We start from the raw sequence: 25,123 nt of genomic DNA on the forward strand, positions 1-25,123 counted from the left end.
TTTAAATTATAGTTGAGATTTAAAATATTTAGATATTTAAAAAAATCATTGAGATTAAAATATATATTTTGTATTACACCGACAAGCCAAGATTTACTCCAAATATATTTAAATAATCGGTCACACTTTATTTTGATGGTCCGTTTGATTAATTTAATTTACATTGCATCTACATGCCAACTAATTCTCATTAGATTATAAGTAGACTGTTTGGCTGCATTTACACTGCAGATCTTGATGGTAAATTCCGAGACTGTATCCAGTTTTTTGCTGAGCTGTTTACATCATCTTTTTAAAAGTGACTTGTATCCGATCGTCTGCATTTACACAGCACACGGCAAAGGTGCAATGACCAGGAAAAAAAAAAAGAGTGGGCGCTGACTAACAGCTGATAATTAAAGAGTGCTCTTTTCTCTATTCCTCTATGTAATCTGTTGGCAGCTTTTGACAAGCTGTTTTACTATAGTTTATGACAGAAAGGTTCTCATTTGTCCATCTTCTTTTGATATATATATATATATATATATATATATATATATATATATATATATATATATATATATATATTTATATATATATATATATTTATATATATATATATATATATATACATATATATATATATACATATATATATATATATATATATATATATATATATATATATATATATATACATATATATATATATATATATATATATATATATATATATATATATATATATAYACACACACACACATATATATATATATATATATATATATATATATATATATATATATATATATATATATATATATATATATATACACCTTTAGGCATCTTAATGTAACGTCCATGGCGTGGTTTATGCACGTGATGTAGATGCACTAGCTTTATATTGGTTACGTGGCGAACATTGCGCTCTCTTGCTCTCGTTAACATGCTTAAATACTTGTGGTACATGACAATATAAAAGCTTGTGTATGAGACTTAAGGTTTGGGACTCTGAAGTCTGTTCTGAAATGGAAGTGTCAGACTTAATGTCATTCGCTTCGGTTTTTAATGACGCGTGGCTCGCATTGACAGGTGAAAATCTGATCAACCTGCTTACACTGCAGACACGAGAACACAGATCTGATTCATATTGGATAAATTTCCACATATGAACAAGGCCTAAATCTGATTTGAGTAAATCGGAATCCATGTTATTTGTTCCCGCTTACACGTACTGTACATGGGCCATATTCGATCTCTGCCACACGAAAGAAAAAGATCGGAATTGAGTCACTTGGACGGTGCAGTGTAAATGCAGCCTTAGATTGGGGTTAGGGATAGTGTAAGCTGACATGTACTGGCAAAGTTATTTATAGTCAGTTAAATGTCTGTTGAAGGAGCAGTATCAACAGATATTAAGCAGACAGTCTACTAATACTCAAATGGACCATCAAAATAAAGTGTTACCAATTAATTAGGGATGTAACGATTCACCGGACTCACGTTTCGATACGATTCACGATTTAGTCATGATTTTTTTTAATTATTATTTGAAACAAATTTGATGAGCTCTTTGATTTTTTTCTTAAATGCTGCACATATTTTGCAAACTAATACATTTTCTGCCATAACTAAATTAATATTAAACAAGAAGAATAAACAAACTAAAACTGTGACTGTGCTGAGATTTACATTTTTAAAAAAGAAATATCAGAATATCTGTTTACAATGTCCCCTGCTGAAAAAAAACTCAAAGAGGACTAAGATGGCTGGAGTGGAAAGGTAAAGCCTGGTTTATACTTCTGCGTCAAGTGATCGGCGTGACCCACGGCGCCTGCCTTGGCACGTAGTCATGCATTTATACTTTTTCATGATGTTTGTGTTGCTCTGCAATAACTCTTTAGAAGCGCTAGCTGGCAGTAGGCGTTTATGTTCCTCCTCTCTGTCGAGTTTCTTTACAGGTGTTTTGTTTTTTTCTGAATGCTACCTCAATGTAGAAGTGGCTCAAACTCCTCATTTTGAGGCGGGAACGGAGGGACGGTCAACAACTTTAATCATAAGGTAAACACAAAACAAATGTTTCCATCTGGAGTACGTAATTAAATCACTGTCATAAATATTTTGTGCGTAAATACAATTCACGCATCTGTAATTAAGAAAATTTTAAGGAAAACGGAACATACTCGTAATTTTACGAGGGTACAGTTCCAAAATCTGCAACTACAATAGACACAGATACGACAGTTTCTTTTTGTGTTTCTATATGACAGATGAATTTATGATGGGCGACTTTAAAAACGCGACATACAGTTTCACGATGGACACGGCGACCTGATTACGAGTACAAATCAAAAAGCGCTGTCAATATAACAGCACCGCTTTCTGGGCACTCAAGCTCCCACAAATAGTCTCAGGTAAGATTTTTGTTATTCCCTCTTTGAGAAATGTCCGTCATGAGCTGTAATAAAGGTTGAAACCTAATAAGGTCCATTTTCGCCGTGTTTCTTAGACACTTTACAGAATCAAAATTAAGAACGGGCTGAGGATAGTGAGCTAGCATAATGTAAGTTAACATTACAGGCAGCAAGCGCAGAATTTCTCTGGGAATCACTTAACGATGTTTAACTATAACATGACATCTGTCGATTAAGCAACTTTTTTAAAGCCAGATCGACCATTGATCTATTATGTAATGACGATATCAGCAAAAGGAAGAAGGTAATGGACCTCATTAAGTTTCAACCTTTATTACAGCTAATGACGGACATTTTTCAAAGAGGGAATAACAAAAATCTTACCTGAGATGGTGTGTGGGAGCTTGAGTGCCCAGCAAGCGCACCGTGATGATCGATGGCTCTCGCTTGTTTATTACTGCCTGTGACAGCGGTGACGTAATATTGACAGTGGAGTGCGCTTTTTGATTTGCACTCGTAATCAGGACGTCGTGTCCGTCGTGAAACTGTATTTCATGTTTGTTAAGCACACCCACCGTAAATTCATCAGTTGTTTACAAACAGACAAAGAAAATGTCGTATCCGTGTCTGGTCTAATCGCAGATTTTGGAATTGTGCCCTCGTAAAATTACGAGTACTCTCCGCTTTCCTTTATGTTTTTATGATTACAGATGCGTAAATTTACGCACAAAATATTTCTGACAGCGATTTTATTCTATACTACAGCTCCTTCACGGGACTCCACACTTGTAAACACTCCCTCCAACCGGTTCGCATGGCTCTCGGTCCCGCCCACACTTGCATCGATACCAAGCCGACCAATCACAGAGCTTGCGCTATGCGTTGTTGTGACGTGAATTACATTTTTTGAGAGCTGGTTGCGATGGAGCATACACATGCTCTTGATGCAGAAGTATAAATCAGCCTTATACCTTTTCTAAACAAGAGAGCAGTGTGTAGAGAGGAGGTCAACAGGCCCTCTGATCAGGGGACGGGCCACTGGTATAAAATACTGATTATAAAATTACTAATTATACAGTAGGATAGAGACAGGGGTTAAACATAATTATGAAGGTGAATAAGTAATATTACTTGATTAATTAATGAGTATCAGTGAGATACACTTAAGATGAGATGACCTTGAACATTTTTAAATATTCAATAATAATAAGCAAATTATTAAAATATGCGTCGACTAATTTGAAAAGGAGAAGGTAAAAATAATATAACACCTGGTTCTGTAACAGAACTACTTTTTCTTTCAGTCTGAAAATCATCTTCACACTTTCTATGAAAACACTGATGCACTGTGTGATCTCTGTAGCACTTATCAGAGCAAGTGGAGCAGTAAATCATGCGGTCAGCGTGGTTTGGCTTATTAATAGTTTGTTTGTGTATAGACGTCTGTCACAGTAGTTTTTGTGCAGTTTATGTGCATCATATTTTTTGTTCTGTTAGTGCACGTAAAAGTAATTTTGCAGTATTTGCACACAGTTTGTCTGATGCACTTCAGTGCTGTCATTTTACTCTGCCGCCCCACTCCTTGCTTGCCGTTTATGTGCAGAAAAAGCGAGACTGCGCCTGTAAACACAGCGCCCCCTCTGTTCAAAACATGTTTCACGATTTATTCAACATTTCAACCGGTTTGAATCGTCACATATTTGAATCGATTCGAGTCTTGGTGAATCGTTACATCCCTACAAATATTTATGTAAATAGAACTGTATATTTAATATATATATATATATATATATATATATATATATATATATATATATATATATATATATATATACTTTATATTTTATTTTGATTATTTATTTAGCTGGTGCTTTAATACAAAAAAGACAAACGTATTAGCCTTCCTGTGAAATTGTAATTATTTTTCACACATTTCTCAATTGCTGTTTAATAGAAGATTTTTTAGCATTAGCTTAAATAACTAATTTCTAATAACATATTTATTTAGTTTTTTTCATGATGACAGTAAATACTATTTTACTAGTTATATTGCAAGATACAATTATTCAGCTTGAAGTGCAATTTAACTAGGGTAACTAGGCAAGTTAGATTAATAAGGCAAGTCATTGGTGGTTTATTCTGTAGCTACTAAAAAAAATTAAGGAGGCTAATAATATTGACCACAAATATTAAAATATACAAAATAAGACTTTCTTCAGAAGAAAAAAATATAATAGCTAACTAGGGTTTACATGATAGTGGAATTGGGTACCAATCGATAGTAAAATTTCAAAAATGTCCATTTTCCGCTAAAATTTGAGCATGTTACTAAAAAGTGCTTATTTTCTAGTGTGTTCACGTGATCAACAGAAATGACGGTGATTGGCTGTAAAGGTCATCAGTTCAACAAACTCACCGCTGTTTACTGAGTGTAACCACAGATACAGGGACACTAGAGCGTTTTAAAACAAAAACGTAAAATGACGTGTCTGAAGAGCGAGGAGGGATCCAGGGGTGAGAAGCATGTGCGACTTATTTGAGGACCGGGAGGGAGACGCGCAATTTCCGGGAGATTAAACCGCAAATGCATAGAGACTCCCGGAACTTCCAGGAGACTTGGGATATCTGAATATCACGTTTAACAACGTTCTAAAATGCCATATTATTACCAAGACGTGTATTTTTTGCGAGCTGGTTTGAGACGGGGGCGGTGCAGTGAATCAGCCATGCCGGCTTAGCATCATGTTGTCTATTGGCCATCGGCGATGGACGATGGCATCGTCTATCGGCCCAACCCTAATCAGCGCTGTTTAAGAATGCGCTCAGCAGTACTCAAATTTTAGCAGGAAGTGGACGTTATTAAAATTTCAATATCGTTTGGTACCGAATTCCAGTATCGTAACAACCCTATCCGCTTGTTAAGTGTGACGTCACGCAAAGCGGTTCCCAGGTCCAAACACTCTATCAAACTGTATGCAGAGACTCATCAAATGGTAATAATAAACGTTTACAAAGGGATGCAATACTTTGGAAAATCACGATCGCAATATAAATATCCATGCAGTGCTCCATTAGGCACATTCAAATCGAGACTGAAAACACATCTGTTTAGCTGTGCCTTTACTGAATGAGCACTGGGCTACGTCCAACAGATCGCACTATTATGTTTTTCTCTTTTGTTTATTCTTTTATAACCTGTTTATCACATTTTTATGTATTTTTTATGATTTTTATTATTTTGACTCTTTTATTCTGCACTTTGAACTGCCACTGTGTATGAAATGTGCTATATAAATAAACTTGCTTGCCTTGCCTAATATCCAATGGCCAGAAAGTGACACATTTTTTTAGAAATTGTTAAAATTTTGGTATTTGATTTAATATAAAATTCACTTTCATGTGTGACATGACCAAAAAAGTGGTCATAAAGGAATATTTTCTCAAATTAAATGAGTAGCGGCTTGGACCTAGAAACAGTATTCCATACGTTAAAGATAAGTCACGACTTAAGCGGATACCAAACACTGTGGAAAAAAATCCTTAAAATTCCTTAAGCATACCAAAAAATGTTAAACGTACAATCGGAAATGTTTTTTTTTTTTTTTTTTAAATAATCAAGATTTCATAGGAGGGCTAATTATTTATTTTTTAACTAAAAACGGAAATATACATAATCATCATATTTTCATTAGATTTACGTTTATCTCCCAGTCCAACATAAGCACTTTGTCTAACTCTAATTGATCCACAAATGTCAATAATCAATGAACATTTGAAATGAATACAGATTTTTGTTTCTATAATTAGATTTCTGCCTCTGCAGATTATAAAGGCACTGTTAAATATGCAGCAAATGTTAAGGGAGAAGATCCATCAATAGGTGGGGCAGTGACTTGCCGTTTGGATATGGGGTTTCACACAGCGTAAGGAAATCCACTATGGGGTAGTCCATCTCCAGCACTGCAGTGCTTTTCCCATGCATCACAGTCAGACAGGCTCGCCTACCCACTGTATCATATGACAAACCTCCACACAGTATCATGAATGGGTCCCTTAACAAAACAAATGAACAAATCTCAATTTTCCATGATGCAAAGAGAAGCCAAGCCGGAAGTGAAACAAATTAGTGCTTCATTCAGGAGGAATGGAATGAAGGAAATACACTGTCATATTAGTCTTATACTTTATACCGGTCCCCCATAAAACATTCTGTCATAAAACCCATAAAACAGAAGCATCTACAGTCAGACAGTCTCTCGCAATGCAACGTTGCACAAGTCTCAAACCGATGCATCATGCTCTGTTTGCTTCCTCGATGCAACCCTGAGTTCAGCCTCCAAAATAAGACTTACCCTGCTCTGGTGGTTTTGTACTCCACTTTTAAGATGGGTTTGCAAGGCTCCGGCTTCTTCCCATCCTTTGGCTGTTTACCTGAGAGAAAGAACATTGCTTGTTAAAGAAGAGTGTGCAGTTGAAGAGATTTACATTTAGTCATATAGCAGATGCTTTTGTCCAAAGCGACTAACTATTGAGAAGGCATTCAATGACTCAATAAATAGAGGCAATACTAGGGTTGGGCGATGTTGACAAATTTGGCATCGTATGATGTCTAATATGCAACATCACGATAGACGATGGCATTGTCGTCATTGGCGGCGGTGAATCAATTATGAATAATTAATTATTTCATAATGAATTAATTATTTGTAGCCTACCGTTTCAACTACCTGACCCGCATGGTCTTTGTTTTACCCATAACCAAATCATAAATGAATAAAGATAAGTTACACACATAATTACCACCTGTCAATCCCTTTATCCGTGGGACTCGTGAATAGGCAGAGTGATCTGTGTCATTATAATGGCGTCGACAAACTTGGTTGGTAAAAAAGGTGCACAACGAACAGGAACCAGCCAACAGTGTCTGAGGTTTTCGCTAAAATTACTAAGTACAAGAGTGACAGCGAAAGATTGAACCAATCTACTGACCCGCTGACTGCCTGGACCTGCTGTCTCAAGCGCATGACAGTGTGTGTGTGCCTGTGCGTATGTGGTCACATGATGTGTGTTTTCAGCGGTAGTGTGGAAGGAAGGCTGCTGAGAAATGCTAGGTGAAACGCCAGAGTGGATGTGGATCGTTTACATTCTAAAAATGCCATTTAAAAACTAAGACCTATTTCTGTAAACATGGCCTGAGAGTGTATTTGCAACGGGCGGATTTGCAACTGGGAGTGCGATGTCGGCTCAGCATCAAGGTGTTCGGCAATGGACGATGGCATTGTCTATCGGCCCAACCCTAAGCAATACACACAAGAAGTGCATGAGAGAAAAGAGTGTTTCTACAGGTGGTTTGTGAAGGCCACCCTGTGTGAAGCGCATACCATAAATGCACTTTTGGACTTTTTTGATATTATATATTTCATACATATGGACACATTGGATAATTAAGTGGAGCAAAGCCACACCACATGCAACTTGATCTTCTATTTTTAAATGAATTTGATAGAAAATGTGCAACATTTTCACACTAGAAAGCATGTTTTATGCGGGAATGTAACTGATATGATATGCTGCAACAGCCCCTTTAAATCTGAGATCAATGTAGCGAATTTTGACGGTCTTGCCACTAAAGCTAAAGACAGATGGAGTTCTCGCCAGGGCGGCCAGAGCGACCTTTGACGCTTTTACCGTCTTCGGTGTGAACGCACAGTAAGGGTGCGGCCTGCCACCCTGTGAAGGAAACTCATTTCGGCTGCTTGTATCCGAGATCTTCTTCTTTCGGTCATGACCCAAACCTCATGACCATAGGTGAGAGTAGGAACGTAGATTGACCAGTAAATCGAGAGCCCTGCCTTTCGGCTCAGCTCATCTTTACCACAACGGACCGGTACATACACCACATCTGCTGCAGCTGCACCTATCCGCCTGTCAATCTCACGTTCCATCCTTCCCTCATTTGTGAGCAAAACCCCAAGATACTTGAACTCCTTCACCTAGGCTAAGGACTTTCCTCCAACCTGGAGATGACACTGTTATACAATGACTTGCCTTATTACCCTACCTTGCCTTATTATCCTAGTTAAGCCTTTAAACATCAATTTAAGCTGAATACTAGTATACTGAAAAATATCTAGTCAAATATTATGTGCTGTGATCATGGTATCATAAGAAATGAGTGATTAAAACTATCATGTTTATAAATGTGTTGAAAAATTATCTCTCCGTTAAACATGAATGAGAGAAAAAAATATCTAATAATTTCGGAGGGCTAATAAGTCTGACTTCAACTGTGTATATAAGCACCGGTCTGTTTGCAAACAATCATTTTCACTGGTGTGCCAAACATCACTTCACCTCTACAGTCTTTTGATATTTATTCTGTGCTCCCTGAAGCGCTCAACCTGAGGAAGTTGGAAGGGAGTTTGTTTGGGCAGGAGCTTACCATGCGGTGTAATGATCTGGGCAGGCTTGGCAGGAGCGCGCACATTCCATGTGGTAAGTGTGCCATCCGAGTGACTGCACACAAACTGTTTCCCCTCGTGATGCCAAGCCACAGAGTGGATCGCCTACGGGCCAAACAAAGGATGAGTAATCAAGCACAAGAGAAAGCAGGTCATGCAAACTACAGGCCGTGTGCTGTGACAGCAAATATGAGGACACAACAATCAACATAACCAGGATATATACAGGAATCATGGAGCTAAATTCAATACCTATTAAGAGCTTTTAATTAAAGACTCTGGTAACACTCTATAATAACTACACACTATAAATCATTTATTAAGCATTAGCAAATAGTGAATTCATTATCTGTTAAGCATTAACTCTACATTAATAAGCGTTAGTAAGCAGTTTATAACTGCAGCTACAAATGCTCTATTCTTGAGCACCTACATAATGTGGTTAATAATTATATTTTCATACTCTGTTAATGATTTATTTTTCATTACTAAATTAAGTATCGAATTATTTACAAACCGTTTGTATTTAAGAGTCGTTGAGGGTTTTCAGGACCATTCAAAATGAGTTAGTAAATGATTAATAAACTATTGAAATCAACATTTATATGTCTTATTATTCAGGCATATATTAATAGTTAACTAATATGTTAGTAAATGCTTTATTAACTCAACTTCATGCTGTTTTGTGAGCTAATCTAAAGTGAGGACTATTCATGCTTTATAAATCCTTTATAAATGACAAATAAAGGCTCAGAATCAAATGAACGATAATCTGTGCAATCTTTCTAAAAAGTAAAATGACTGTAAAGTTTAAACATTGCAAAATAACAGGAGTGTCAAAATATGACATCCAACTGGATAAAACAACAACAATATATAATAATTTAACATTATAATAAGATGTAATGTTTAAACTCTACAGTAATTCTATTTTAGATCAGGTTGCAAAGATTTATTTTTCTTTTGAAGTCCAGTTTCATTTGTGTATCTTTAAATGAAGAGAAATGAAAAATGTCTTTTTTTCCTGTTTAGAATTTAACTGAGCCTTTATTTGTCATTTATAGGGGGTTTATAAAGCATGAATAGTCCTCACTTTAGATTAGGTCACAAAACTGCATGAAGTTGAGTTATTAAAGCTTTTATTAACATATATAGTAACCATTAATATATGCCTGAATAATAAGACATATAAACTTTGATTTCAATAGTTTATTAATCATTTACTAACTCATTCTGAATGATCCTTAAAAACCCTCAACTACTCTTAAATACAAACGGTTTGTGAATAATGTGATACTTAATTTAGCAATGAAAAATAAATCATTAACTAAGTATGAAAATACAATCATTAAACACATTATATAGGTGCTTATAAGTCAAGAATAGAGCATTTGTAGCTGCAGTTATAAACTGCTTACTAACGCTTATTAATGTAGAGTTAATGCTTAACAGATAATGAATTCACTATTTGCTAATGCTTAATAAATGATTTATAGTGTGTAGTTATTATAAAGTGTTACCAAGACTCTTTTTGTAAATTAGGAGCTCATCGCCACTTTAGGTTTTAGCTGGTAACACAGGGAACATTTACATTACATTTAGCCATTCAGCAGACGCTTTTGTACATTTCAGCAGAGGATTTCAGTACATTTACATTTAGTCATTTAACCCTTGTGTGCTGTTGGGGATGTTTCCATCCATTCTGGAGTGATTTTGAGGCTTAATTTGGCCACAGCTTTCTTTCTTTTTTTTTTTTAGGTGACAAATCTTATTTTTACACATATTTTGGGGAAATCCTTTGGATGTTTTGAAACACTTAACAATACAATGGGAAGATTTACTACCCTTTTGTTATGTTGGGGGCTTTTTTTGCCCTATTGTCTTCCAATATAATGACATGTTATGATTGCAAAGTCATAACCCCATATTATTTTAGAGAGAGATTGTGTGTGTGAGTGTAATGCTGCGTTCACACCAGATGCGGATGAAGCGTCAATTGCTAGTGATTTATATGTTAATCAATGCAAAGGCGCTAATAGATATCCTGCAGTGCGATTTGCATGAAAGAAACATCGCGAATGACACAATTCGCGCAAATGAAGCGGTGCGAGTTGAGTGTTTTATGTTTGAATCGCTCAAGTTGGAAAATCTGAACTTCAGCGGACATTCGCACCACGTTAGCCAATCATGAGGTTGTCTTGTAGGGGCATGATTATGATGTAGTTCCTGTTGTTGGTGTCCTAAGGGGGTAATCCTCTTGCTGACACCAAACAACAGTTCATCAATTTGGGCTCAGCTCAGTCTGAAGCATTGTTAAAAGCTTCCATCATCCAGGTATAGTTTCTGGAGGAGTTGATGAACTCACAGAGCTGGGTGCACCTCTGAAAGGATCTAGTGGACTCAGACACGGCACCGAACAAATCTATGTTGTTTTTCAGCCTTCCTAAAGCGCATAAAACACAGCTACTATCCCAATAAAATCCATGTTAGCTATTAAGCAACAAAGCTAGGCTCACCGGCCATGACGCGAATCCGCATCAATTGTAAAGCAAATTTGACTTACAAGTGAAGTAAACTTAAAATGTTCACGCATCTATTTTACGAATTTTGTGCATACTGCATCTGGTATAACAAAATACAGAATAAAAGAGACACTTCCTTTGCACACTTACCTTGATATGTCTGTGAACATAAAAATAAGCAGCTCAGCTCTCAGAACATAGTAAACATAGTAAGTGTATTTACGCACACACACAATACAATCTGCTGTTTTACTCCATAGGACTACTTTTAAAAGCCTAAAACTTTTCTGCACAGGCCTATCTAAAGAGTTAATGCAGCCAACTGATGATCAACAGTAAAACTTACACATTGTACCTCTTTCTAACAAAGAAAACCACCAACAATTAAGAATATAAGATTATATGCTGTCATGGCTTTGCAATCAAAAAATGTCATTATAATGGAAATCAATGGGGCAGAAACAGCCACTAACATAACGAAAGGGTAGTCAATTTAAACAGGACACAAGGGTTAACTTACAGTATATTTCCTAAAGGCTGATTGTAGGAATGTACAACTAGAGAGTGTTAGATTGTGATAACTACTTGTGATATCTCAATGCAATGGAATTCAGAAATCTGGGAACAATACACAAGACATTTTTAAGTGAAGTTTATTTATAACCTAATTTCAAGAGGATCACGTGCTTATGATTGAACACGACTGGTCTTGCATTAGCTATGTATGATCCATCAATCAGACGATTCCTAATCCACTATAAAGAGCCAGGGTTTCTCACTACAGTCATCTTCAATTTGAAGAATCCCCCCCTTCCACCCCTACTTCTCCACCTTTCCCTTCATAGGGCGGCAAGGTGGCCCAGAGGTTAGCACTGTTGCCTCACAGAAAGTAACGTCACCAGTTCTAGTCCTTTATCAGGATGGCTGTCGTTTCTGTGCAATCATTTAATCATCAGCTCTTATCAAAAGGGAGTTGTTGAGATCTACCTGAGCTCAAAGCTCCCCTCTCACCCTACAAACGGGAGGGAGCCCAGGGCTCAAGGACCTTTTGTGCTCAGGGCTCTCTCCCTGGACAGAATGCCAAAACTTCTTATATTTAATCATCAGCTAAGTGAGATCTCTTGAAATCCTGATTAATACTAATGTTACTATTGATCTTACAACTGTTTTTAATACTGAGATTATGTACTGTTGTTATTGGATTTTAAAGTATATTGTGATAAAGTGAACAACAAATTATCAATAATCACTGTGTTCTGCTGATGAATCATTGACTACGTTTACATGGACATCAGCAATCAAATTATTTGCCTTAATCTGAATGAGACAATAATGTGATTAAGGTGTTTCCAGGAGTTGCTTTTTAAATGTTCCTTTCATGATCCTGTTTTACATGTTATAGCATATGGTACTGGCTCGCATGGTTCAGGATTGGTAGAGCTACGCATCGAGGAATTTGCTCTTCAGTGTTTGAACTCTCAGTAATGATTTTAAATCACACTGAACTGAGCTAAACTGAACTGAACTTAAACACTAAAAACTGAACTACACTATATATCCAGTTACTATAACCATTTATGTGAAGCTGCTTTGACACAATCTACATTGTAAAAGCGCTATACAAATAAAGCTGAATTGAATTGAACATGGATCGATTAAAGTCATTGTTAGAGCTGTGAACCTTCACTGGTCTTACGGTTCGGTTCGGTTACGATTTGGTTGAATTCGATATCTCAGTGCATCACAGTGCATTGACGGTGCTTTCCATACACATTTTTATAATTTCTTTCCATCAAGAAATTCTTGTATTAAAATGTATTAATATATCTAAATTTATAAACAATTTGTAATACAATTTTGTCCTTTAATAAAAACAGTAAGATATATAAACTGTACCTTAAACAACACAAGCATTTATAGCAATTAATATAAACAAATAACAAATAAATATCCCGCTCGCTTTCTGAACCTTGTCTAGTTCTCTTACACCCCTTTGATTAGTCACACCCTCAACAAAAAAGGCTGCGATTGGCTCATGCGTGCAGATGAATAACACTGATAAGCGGCAGGGAGGACCACAGCTGACCCATGATAGACACGGTGGAGAAAACTATGCAGGCACGCGCTCGTGTCTGTATCCAGAAGTATCGCTGTAAAACAGCTGAGAGGAGAGGAAAAGTCACGTCAGCAGGTCAAATCGGCCACAGTGAGAAAGAGAGAGAAATGGAGTACTTTCATTCTCTCAATCGCAGTGAAATAGGGGCTTCTGCTGTAAGTGTCAGTGAAAGACTGTCCAGCCAACACACACGCAGTGAAATTGTGAAGAGTTTCTGAGATTTAAGTAGTTGGAGCATTGTAAATACTCGCGCTCACCTCCCTCGCCATATGGAATAAATTACGTCAGTACATAATAACCGGTTATGATTATTACTGAACCGATACCGAATTGTCCACGTCTGAATTGCGGTGCACCGAAGAAACAATTAATTTTGACACCCCTAGTCATTGTGCCATCATGCTTTCCATGTTTCTTTGGGAGTTTCATGTAATTTGGGGTGTTTCATTTTTAATTTGTCGACTTTAACTGCAGTTTGGCACTTTCACTTTCATTCACGAACATTTCATGCATGCCCCCGTGACAAACAAGATATTGGATGCAAGTATGAACTGCTGGAAGAGTGTAGTTTTAATGAAGTTTGATACAGCACGCCGTATGGGAAAAGACCTCAGCTTTTCGCAATGCATTTGTCTGTAGTCCTTCGATGACTCAGTAGAAAATAAACAGCTGCAGGTGTATAGACTATCCCGATGCAAAATGGGGTGAAAACCCTAAACAACGGTAATAGTTTAATTAAGGTGTTTACATTAGGGTTGGGCATCTTAGCTATAATGCCGATCTGATACGCATCTCGATACAAAGAATACGATCCGATATATTAGCGATACATTTGTGACATTGCGATGCAACACGATACGATTCACACCCATATCACGATACAATGCGATATTTCAGCACTAACTAATTAGATCAAGTTTATGAGATGATGTGAAAGAGGATGCTGTGCCATTGAATGAGTTTGATTATTTATTAACCAAGCAAAACCAAGACTTTTTTTACAAACTGGCATTTCTCTCCATTTTAGAACATATAGCACATCTTATTTAAGTATTTTCAAGATAAACAGAATGTATAAGTGCAATATATTTTAAAATGTATATATTTGCACTCTTTCAACATAAAGGTTTAGTATTGCACAACAAGAACTGTGATTTAACTTTTCAACTATAAAAAACAACTTTTACAAAGATATATTTTGCCACTGAATATTCAAAACTTAAGGTCGTGAACTAGCAGTGTTATGCTGCTTTGAAACATCACTGTCACTGTAAACAACAGGCTAATAAAAATATAACAAACCAGCAATCTTCTTGCTGTGAGGTGGTCAAACTACCCACTGTGCCACCGTGACACCCATTATTTTTATCATTATTATTATTAATATTATTATTATTATTATTATAACTAAATAAAAATTAACAGGAGGAGGTGTTTAAAACCTTCGTTCTCCGTGACACTAGGCTGAATATCTTTGCAGATGAACAATGCAATAACATCCGTTATTGGCGTAGAGCGCACAAAACTGTTGCGCATGGAAAAAAAACTTGCAATGCTTTTCTCACCACTTTTGGAGCTGGTAGCTACAGTTGAAGCAGTGCGAAAGCCGGGGATGCAGGAACACTGGAAGATGCTTTCACAACAACACCGTGGCGCCGCTTCAAGTGAGATTTCAGATTAGTCATACTGCCCGCGTATTTTACAGATGCGCGGCACATTTTGCAAATTGCATCTGTCCTGTCATGTCGTCCATCCTTAAATCCATAATGTTGCTTGACATACTTTAGATTTAAAACTCAGTGGGGAATAAAATGTTTGTTTTGCTTCTCGCGCTTTCTGAGGGCGCTCCACTAGCTTCATCCGCACACCTGATAGAGTTGTAGTGTAAGTGTACACATCCGCAAATCCGTTGCTAAGGCTTACTTTATGTAGGTCGATTAAATTATGCGCCAAAAACAGGTTGACAACACTTGTTAATAAATAAAAAATACATTCTATATTAAAAATATAAGCTGTATCTTGGAAAAACCGATGCATCTCGCAAAAACCGATGCATCTCGATTTGCTTCCAAAATTTCATTCATCCTCTGCTGCTCAACCGCTGCACTCGCATCGTGCACGCGCATGACCGCGTATCGATACATATCGGTTAATCTTCCCATCCCTAGTTTACATGTGTGTGCTGCACTTCAATAATGCGGCTAAATTCGGCATACTCAACGTGTCTTGATTCCATTTCAGCTTCGATTATGACTTTAATCAGATTCAATTCATCAAAAATCAATGTTTACATGGTCAACTCTTAATCAGAGTAACGTCTTAATCGTTTTAAAATCTAATTATTGGTGCTCATGTAAACGTACTTACTGTGGCCACATCTGAACACTTTTATTTGATGAGTTTATCCCATCCCTATTGAAGACATTACTAAAACAAAACTAAATAGGTCTGCTTTAAAAAAAAAGATCTAGATCACAAAATCGGGGACAACTATTATATGCAATAACAATGTCTCACCTCATCATAGTTGTAGCGGTAGTCTGCCTTCTTCGATTTCAAGTCCCACAGCACAACTATCCCACATTCAAAACCAATTAAAAGCTGCAAAAAGAGAGCAACTGCTCTTGAATGGTGCAGACTGAAAGCGGAGCATTCAGAAAGTGATTTGTAGGGAAACATATAATCTTAACTGTAGTTCAAACTTACTTTTCCTTCATCCATGGGGTTATCGCTGATGTGAACTACTGGTCCAGGGTGAGTCTTTGATGAACTGTTTAAAAAAAAGAGACTTGACTGCTTATTTCTGAAGAAAATACTTTAAATATTCATAGGAGGTATTAAAAGCTCATGCATCAAGATTCAAACCGGGCGATCGATTAGTGAAGGGCCACTTTCATTCATTTGAGGGGCATTTTTTCTCCAAGAGAAAAAAGGGACATGCTGGGCCCTACCTGTGCACGTGCCTGTGCATTGCTCAGGTAAGAGTTTTTTTCCCGACTTCAACAGTGTTATCTTGATGGTTCTGTGGGTCTCGTCTATCAAATCTGATCTTTAGTTTGTATTTTCTATTCAATTCAAGTAAGGTGATTGGCTAGGCAATTCTGCAGCTTGATTTTCTTTCTCTGAAAGCATCTGGGAGTTTCCTTGGTTGTGTTTTGGATCATTGTCTTGCTGAAATGTCCACCCTGGTTTCACCTTCATCCTCCTGCTAATGTAGATTATGGACTGAAGCAGCTGATATTCATTTACACTGAGGAAGGGCAGAGGGTTACTGAAGAACTACTGAGATTTTAGCTCCTGTCTGGGCTTTCACTGCCTTTCTACACCTGCCTTTCTTCATGTGTTCAATATTTTTTTCCTTTGTCATTTATTTTATTTCACATAACTAATTAGTATTGTTTGCTTTGCATATATGGATTTATTGGCTTGTAAACAACATCTGTTGAACATTTCAAGTCAACAACACCTTTAGAATATGTTTTCTAAGAAAAACGCTGATGTGTTAAATACTTATTTCCTCCACTGTATTTAGAGTTGTGTTTTGAAGCTTCAACATTTTTTAAAACACAGGCAGTGATTAATATTAACCTCTGCTTAAGATGAGTTTTATAAAATCCTTTCATTTCGAACAATCACAGTAAGAGCTGAGTGATATGACACAATGCATAAACATCCATTGAACACTTCTATTCAGCAGTCTACTTGTGTTTGTTGCCCAATTACAAACACTAATACACAATATACATGTTAAAACTAACAACAGATAGATACCCGAGTGGGAGATGAGGGTGTTGGTGTGGGTAGATTGCTAGATAACCATCAGCCATTTCTCAGAGGACGACAAGCTGACAAAACATTGCTCTGATACAAGTTTTATTTATAAAGAAAATGAAAAAGCACTTCAGTGTTTGGGTGTTCTGTGTTTGTCTGAGATAATTAGTATAACGAAATGTGCATCCATTTTGGGTTTCATTTTGGAGCTTATGTGACCAAAATGTAACCGAGAAAATATGGTAATATTTTCTAATTGAAACATTTTTTAAAATAAAAGATCTTTCAGACTTTGATAATAAATAAAATGGAAATAATTAATGATTTCTTGTGCAGCCTGATACCAATTTATCCATGGAACGGTGCTGGTCCACAGCCTGGGGGTATGGCATCACTGATTTAAACAGACCATACAACTCATCGGCTGTAACTGAATATATTTGTAATCTGTATATCCAGCATTTTGCATTCTGACGCACTGAACAGATTACTGCATGAGATCTGCTCCTTAAAGCCCATTGCACACTGGCCAGTCAATAACCATATCTTTCACATGTGCTAAACATTACTTTATATGAGAGTACCAACTCTGACACTGTCGTTCAAATTCTGTCTGTGTTGCTTAGCAATGCATTAAAAAAAAAAACAATGTAAAGATGCGGCGCAACAGGCTTTATTCTATCTGCCTCTCTTTTATTTCAAAATAAAAGTGAGTTTAAAATAAGCGTAGATAAATTCAAAAATAAAGGGACAAATTATCATTGTTGTAATCTCACTAGAAAACATTGAGATCAATCTAATGCAGCCTGGTGCGGGCATATTAATGATCCCTCGTGCAACGTAACAGTCTGTCTTTTGCTCCAATAGGCCTGTTTATAATTGGGATTTTTATATATAATTTTAGGCTCATGGTATGTCATTTCCATTACTATTAAGCTATCCCTAGGTATATCTAGATTTACATTATATGGCACCTTTAATTAAAATCTCCCAGAGCTGACAGAAGAAATCACAGGAGAATTACTAGAGATGATGGAGTCTAGACAGACACTCACAGTTCAATGGCTTTGTTCCACATGATCACATAGCCTGAGAGGGTGAAGGACTCCACGTTGACGATATGAATGTTCCCTCTTTCCGTGCCCACATACAGCCATTTACTCTGGAAAGGCAAATGGCAAAACGTGATCCTGCCAAAGACAAAGAGAGAACTGACCTTAATCAAAGTGAATGATTCATTGTGATTATCTCATATGATGGACATGAACATCTGACTGATTTGTGACGCATTAAGGATGAGACAGGCAATAACAGTGAAATCTGGCTAAATGAATGAGTCACGTTTGATAAATAAGCTGATATTACTGGGAATGACTGCACATTACTGCCATTGTGTGTCTTCTGAATGGGACACCAATCACGTCTATATGCATTTAAGAGCACTTTAGAACATTGTCCTGGTCTCCTGTCTCAGAACAAACATTCATTTAAACCTTTATTCTGGGTTGGTTTGATGCTTAAAGTGTAGAAAGGCAATATCGTTCTGTCACACGCCAGGGTGCTTTGGGTGATTGAGAAAGTATTACTATGAAGGAGCTAACGTGTGTGCAGTTTTGAATAAAATATTATTTGTCAAAAGCAAAAGCTAAATTTGGGGAAAAGATTCAGTTAAAAATTACAACATTTAAAATGAAAAATTGGGGCGGCGTGGTGGTGCTGTTGGTAGCACTTTCTCCTCACAGCAAGAAAGTCGCTGGGTTGAGCCTTGGCTGGGTCAGTTGGCATTTGTGTGTGGATTTTGCATGTTCTCCACGTGGGTTTCCTCCAGGTGTTCTGGTTTCCCTCACAGTCCAAACACATGTGCTATAGGTTGTTACGTAGCCTATTTTCTTTAAATTCAATGATAATATAAAAATAATATAAATAAATAAATATCTTTTTAAGTAGTGAGGTTTTTGTTTTTGTTTTTGTGTGTATTGCGTGTGGTTCTCTTCTCTCTGCCTCTGTCTCCAAATAGGTTCATCATTGCCGCACAGGTGCGGTGAATCAGGCGCCAGACAACACGTGGAGGCCGGCTTGTTTGTGGAGACAATTTAAACCAGACTGGAACATGGTTCGAAGAGTCTCCTCTCTCCCGGCTTTTGTTGATTGTTTTGTGGAGTAGAAACTGTGTTGTATTTTTACTCGGCTAAATTGTTAAAAGTGATTGCTGAGTGTTGACTTTGAGATATATGGAGACACGTGTGCTGAGGAGGGTGCCTTTTTGTTTTCTTACTTTTCCTCATGTTTTGTGGCTAGTAGGGAGGTAAGTGAATGTTATTTTATTTCGTTTAATTTCATGTGCAGGTAAGAGGGTTAAAAACTTAAGTTAGCTGTTGAGCTTTTGTTTGTTATTTTGGCATTTTCCTCCGCAAGCTTTTTATTGTCTCCTTTTTTTTTTGAAAATTTATACGTCAAAAAAATTTGACTAAAGTTATTTCCTTGGTCCTTTGTTTTTGTTGTTGTCTTTACTTTTCAACGGGAGATGAGACTCTGGGCTCCTCATTAATTTAGAGGAGTTTTAATTATTTTATTTAATATTATTTATTGTTACGGGTCTGGCTTGCTGTGTGGAGCCAAGCAAGGTTTGAGTTCGTAACAGTAAATTAAGTGAGCTAAATTGTCTGTAGTGTATGTGTGTGAATGAGAGTGTATGGGTGTTTCCTAGTGTTGGGTTGCGGCTGGAAAGGCATCCACTGTGTAAAACATATGCTGGATAAGTTGGCGGTTAATTCCGCTGTGGCGACCCCTGATTAATAAAGGGACAAAGCTGAAAAGAAAATGAATGAATGAATGAATAATAGTTATTAAATAAAATATCTAAATGAAAAAATAAATGAACAATATTACTTTTGTAAACTGGAAAAAAAATGTGTTTATTTTACGCTACGACTGTAAAAAGTTCCTTAATAATGCTGATGGAAGTTTTAATCTTTTAAAATATTAAACTTTGAATAAATTACTTATGGAAACTGCATGTAGGCCTTAAACCTTATCTTTTTTTTAATTTGGTTATTATTTTATTTAGAATTGAATCATTTATAACTCATTTAAATTCATAAATTCATTTAAAATTGCCACATCTTCTAAGAAACAGTCCTGAGCACCAATCTAAAACATTCAGCATTTGTAATTATTCTATTTATTTTCTAATTTGATTATTGTATTAAATGTGCAGTATGTAAGTTTGACACCCAGTGATTGAACTAGGTATTGCATTCCTGGATCAAAACACATGCAAGTGGAGGTTGCCAGATTGAGGACCAACAGAAGCGAGTCTGACTATCAAGCCTAAAGGATGATTTAAGGCTGATTTAAACCGTGTTCTAAATAAAAGCAAAAGCAAACGATAGAAGGAATATTTTCCATGTTAAAATTAGTTTTTGTCAAAACCAACACCTAAAATTGATATTTTAGAAACGGTTTCTATTTCTTGCAGCTGAACAACAGGCTAAACTGACAATGATCACCATTGTCACCAATGCCATTCTACTGAAAGCAGCAGCAGATAGTTGAAAATAAAATAAACCGTTTGAAATTGAACTTCAGAACTGTGAAATAATGCAAACCAACACATATCAGTGATTCAGCGTCTACATTTAATAATGTTAAAGAGGTCTAATATGTGTTAATCAGATTATAAACCTTACCATTTTGTGGGTGGGTGCATATTCTGTGCTTTTGAATGGCTGTACATTTCTGCCGTGTTTATTCTGGTGCAAATTGCTTATCATTGCAAATCTCATCAGGTAGCGTGTTGTTAGGACACGGGTTTACAATGTAACCCGCTCACCGTTCGTAATATTTATATTATTTGCTAATTAATAACCTCATGTAGAACTCTGAATCTGCATCTCATTTCGGAGGCTTCTACTGTCTACCAGAGGTCGCGTTTCAGTCACGAGCACATGAGAGACTTCATGACTGAATAAATAATACTGTTGAAAATAAATACACTGTTTTCCAACAAGGCAACCCGGGGTGCTGAAATATAATTGGCTAAACTGGCATTTGCTGGGAAAAATAACCAAAACAAAGACAGCCGTTCCGGCTTGTAACACCCCATTTTCAAAGCAGAATATCTGACTTCAGCACTGTTTTTTAGTTTAACAAGGATGTTCACTTGGCATGTTTTCTAAATATCTGCAAACATATTATGGTATTTCTATGCTTTAGAAGAGTCAAACACATACAGCACCTTTAAGCCCTGAACACTATTTAGCTTGTATTTCAATTAATAGGGCTTTTTTTAAGAAATAGTGGTATGTTGTATGTTTTTATGCAGAATGCTTACCTCTCCCGATTAAATTTAAGAGAATGGAGAACGGCTGGAAGCTTTTGCCTCAAATTCCACAAATGAATACTGTCATCTGCCAGAGCACTAACCAGCGCCCCCTATAGACAAAACACAAAAACACACAATGAAAGACTGAAAAATAAGGCAGCTCTAAAATTTTTATTCACTTTATTATACACTAACAGATTTTCAAATTGACAAATTTAAATATTCAACCAAATGTTAAGCCATTTAAAAAACAAAGGTAGACAGAGAAGGCAAAAAAAAGAGAAAATGACTATAAAGATGGACGAACGAACTTACTACATTGACAAGAAACTCCAGCTGGATGACAGCGGATCCGCTCTCATGCTGACAGTAACACTCAACTCCTGCTCGGCCAAATCTGTAGACTCAGTTAAGGTACAAACATCCCTAAAACACAGAGTATCTATCTATTCAATCTAAATCTATTATCTATTAAACTTGTCATCAATTACTTTTTTTTTTTTTTGATGACATGTTGGATAAATTAAATGAAGTAAATGGTGACATTTACTGCAAAACACTAAAGAAAAACCACCATAGTATACCAAAAAGTTAATATACATGTATGTATCTTCAGAACACAGATGATACATTTGTGCACCTTTAAATAGCAATTCACATGGATGTTGGCTTTCAGTGCTATCAGGCTAACGTTAGCATTTTCGTAGATCTCTTAATTTACCTTTAAATGGCAATGTGCAGCGTGGGACGTTGGTTTTCAGTGCTATCAGGCTAACGTTAGCATTTTCGTAGATCTCCTACTGCATCTTTAAACGGTGATGTGCAGGGTGGGACATTGGCTTTCAGTGCTATCAGGCTAACGTAAGTATTTTCCAAAATCTCCTATTGCACCTTTAAATGACAATTTGCAGGTGAGACGTTGACTTTCATTGCTATCAGGTTGATGTTAGCATTTTCATAGATCTTCTATTGCACCTTTAAATAGCAGTTTGCAGGGTGGGTTGTTGGCTTTTTAGTGCTATCAGGCTAACGTTAGCATTTTCGAAAAATTTACATTAAATGTTTTCATTAAATGGTGATTTACAGATTTTCATTGCATGGTAATTTGCAGTGTAGGACGTTGGCTTTCAGGCTAACATTAGCATTTTCGTAGATCTCCTGCTGCACCATTAAATGGCGATGTTCAGGGTAGGACGTTGGCTTTCAGTGCTATCAAGCTAACGTTAACATTTTCGTAGATCTCCTATTGCAGCTTTAAATGGAGACATTGAGACGTGAGACGTTGGCTTTCCAGTGTTATCAGGCTAACATTAGCATTTTCGTAGATCTCCTACTGTACCTCTAAATGCCGATATGCAGGTGGGACATTGGCTTTCAGTGCTATCAGGCTAACGTTAGCATTTTCGTAGATCTCCTACTGCATCTTTAAACGGTGATGTGCAGGGTGGGACATTGGCTTTCAGTGCTATCAGGCTAACGTAAGTATTTTTCAAAATCTCCTATTGCACCTTTAAATGACAATTTGCAGGTGAGACGTTGACTTTCATTGCTATCAGGTTGATGTTAGCATTTTCATAGATCTTCTATTGCACCTTTAAATAGCAGTTTGCAGGGTGGGTTGTTGGCTTTTTAGTGCTATCAGGCTAACGTTAGCATTTTCGAAAAATTTACATTAAATGTTTACATTAAATGGTGATTTACAGATTTTGATTACATGGTAATTTGCAGTGTGGGACGTTGGCTTTCAGGCTAACATTAGCATTTTCGTAGATCTCCTGCTGCATCATTAAATGGCGATGTTCAGGGTAGGACGTTGGCTTTCAGTGCTATCAAGCTAACGTTAACATTTTCGTAGATCTCCTATTGCAGCTTTAAATGGAGACATTGAGACGTGAGACGTTGGCTTTCCAGTGTTATCAGGCTAACATTAGCATTTTCGTAGATCTCCTACTGTACCTCTAAATGCCGATATGCAGGTGGGACATTGGCTTTCAGGGCTATCAGGCTAACGTTAGCATTTTCGTAGATCTCCTACTGCATCTTTAAATGGTGATGTGCAGGGTGGGACATTGGCTTTCAGTGCTATCAGGCTAACGCAAGTATTTTCCAAAATCTCCTATTGCACCTTTAAATGACAATTTGCAGGTGAGACATTGACTTTCATTGCTATCAGGTTGATGTTAGCATTTTCATAGATCTTCTATTGCACCTTAAAATAGCAGTTTGCAGGGTGGGTTGTTGGCTTTTTAGTGCTATCAGGCTAACGTTAGCATTTTCGAAAAATTTACATTAAATGTTTACATTAAATGGTGATTTACAGATTTTGATTACATGGTAATTTGCAGTGTGGGACGTTGGCTTTCAGGCTAACATTAGCATTTTCGTAGATCTCCTGCTGCACCATTAAATGGCGATGTTCAGGGTAGGACGTTGGCTTTCAGTGCTATCAAGCTAACGTTAACATTTTCGTAGATCTCCTATTGCAGCTTTAAATGGAGACATTGAGACGTGAGACGTTGGCTTTCCAGTGTTATCAGGCTAACATTAGCATTTTCGTAGATCTCCTACTGTACCTCTAAATGCCGATATGCAGGTGGGACATTGGCTTTCAGGGCTATCAGGCTAACGTTAGCATTTTCGTAGATCTCCTACTGCATCTTTAAATGGTGATGTGCAGGGTGGGACATTGGCTTTCAGTGCTATCAGGCTAACGCAAGTATTTTCCAAAATCTCCTATTGCACCTTTAAATGACAATTTGCAGGTGAGACATTGACTTTCATTGCTATCAGGTTGATGTTAGCATTTTCATAGATCTTCTATTGCCCCTTTAAATAGCAGTTTGCAGGGTGGGTTGTTGGCTTTTTAGTGCTATCAGGCTAACGTTAGCATTTTCGAAAAATTTACATTAAATGTTTACATTAAATGGTGATTTACAGATTTTGATTACATGGTAATTTGCAGTGTGGGACGTTGGCTTTCAGGCTAACATTAGCATTTTCGTAGATCTCCTGCTGCACCATTAAATGGCGATGTTCAGGGTAGGACGTTGGCTTTCAGTGCTATCAAGCTAACGTTAACATTTTCGTAGATCTCCTATTGCAGCTTTAAATGGAGACATTGAGACGTGAGACGTTGGCTTTCCAGTGTTATCAGGCTAACATTAGCATTTTCGTAGATCTCCTACTGTACCTCTAAATGCCGATATGCAGGTGGGACATTGGCTTTCAGGGCTATCAGGCTAACGTTAGCATTTTCGTAGATCTCCTACTGCATCTTTAAATGGTGATGTGCAGGGTGGGACATTGGCTTTCAGTGCTATCAGGCTAACGCAAGTATTTTCCAAAATCTCCTATTGCACCTTTAAATGACAATTTGCAGGTGAGACATTGACTTTCATTGCTATCAGGTTAATGTTAGCATTTTCATAGATCTTCTATTGCACCTTAAAATAGCAGTTTGCAGGGTGGGTTGTTGGCTTTTTAGTGCTATCAGGCTAACGTTAGCATTTTCGAAAAATTTACGTTAAATGTTTTCA

At 36.9% G+C, this 25,123-nt stretch overlaps 1 protein-coding gene across 14 annotated transcripts in view; it reads right to left on the minus strand.

Annotated features, from left to right (window-relative positions):
- stxbp5b (syntaxin binding protein 5b (tomosyn)) overlaps positions 1-25,123 on the minus strand; it is a 119,441-nt gene that overhangs the window by 52,877 nt on the left and 41,441 nt on the right. For all 14 annotated transcript variants that reach the window (XR_012393222.1, XR_012393221.1, XR_012393220.1 and 11 more), the window contains exons 3-10: positions 21,903-21,984; positions 21,597-21,697; positions 18,319-18,453; positions 16,199-16,262; positions 16,010-16,093; positions 8,836-8,959; positions 6,746-6,824; positions 6,291-6,445 (exon numbers count right to left, since the gene is read on the minus strand). Coding sequence is in view for 11 of the 14 variants with exons in the window: in XM_005158604.6 (XP_005158661.1) it covers positions 6,291-6,445; positions 6,746-6,824; positions 8,836-8,959; positions 16,010-16,093; positions 16,199-16,262; positions 18,319-18,453; positions 21,597-21,697; positions 21,903-21,984 (824 nt within the window). In the remaining 3 variants the exon portion in view is untranslated. The remainder of the gene's footprint in view (positions 1-6,290; positions 6,446-6,745; positions 6,825-8,835; positions 8,960-16,009; positions 16,094-16,198; positions 16,263-18,318; positions 18,454-21,596; positions 21,698-21,902; positions 21,985-25,123) is intronic.

This window comes from Danio rerio, chromosome 17 (genome assembly GCF_049306965.1).
Source record: "Danio rerio strain Tuebingen ecotype United States chromosome 17, GRCz12tu, whole genome shotgun sequence".
NCBI lineage: Eukaryota > Metazoa > Chordata > Actinopteri > Cypriniformes > Danionidae > Danio > Danio rerio.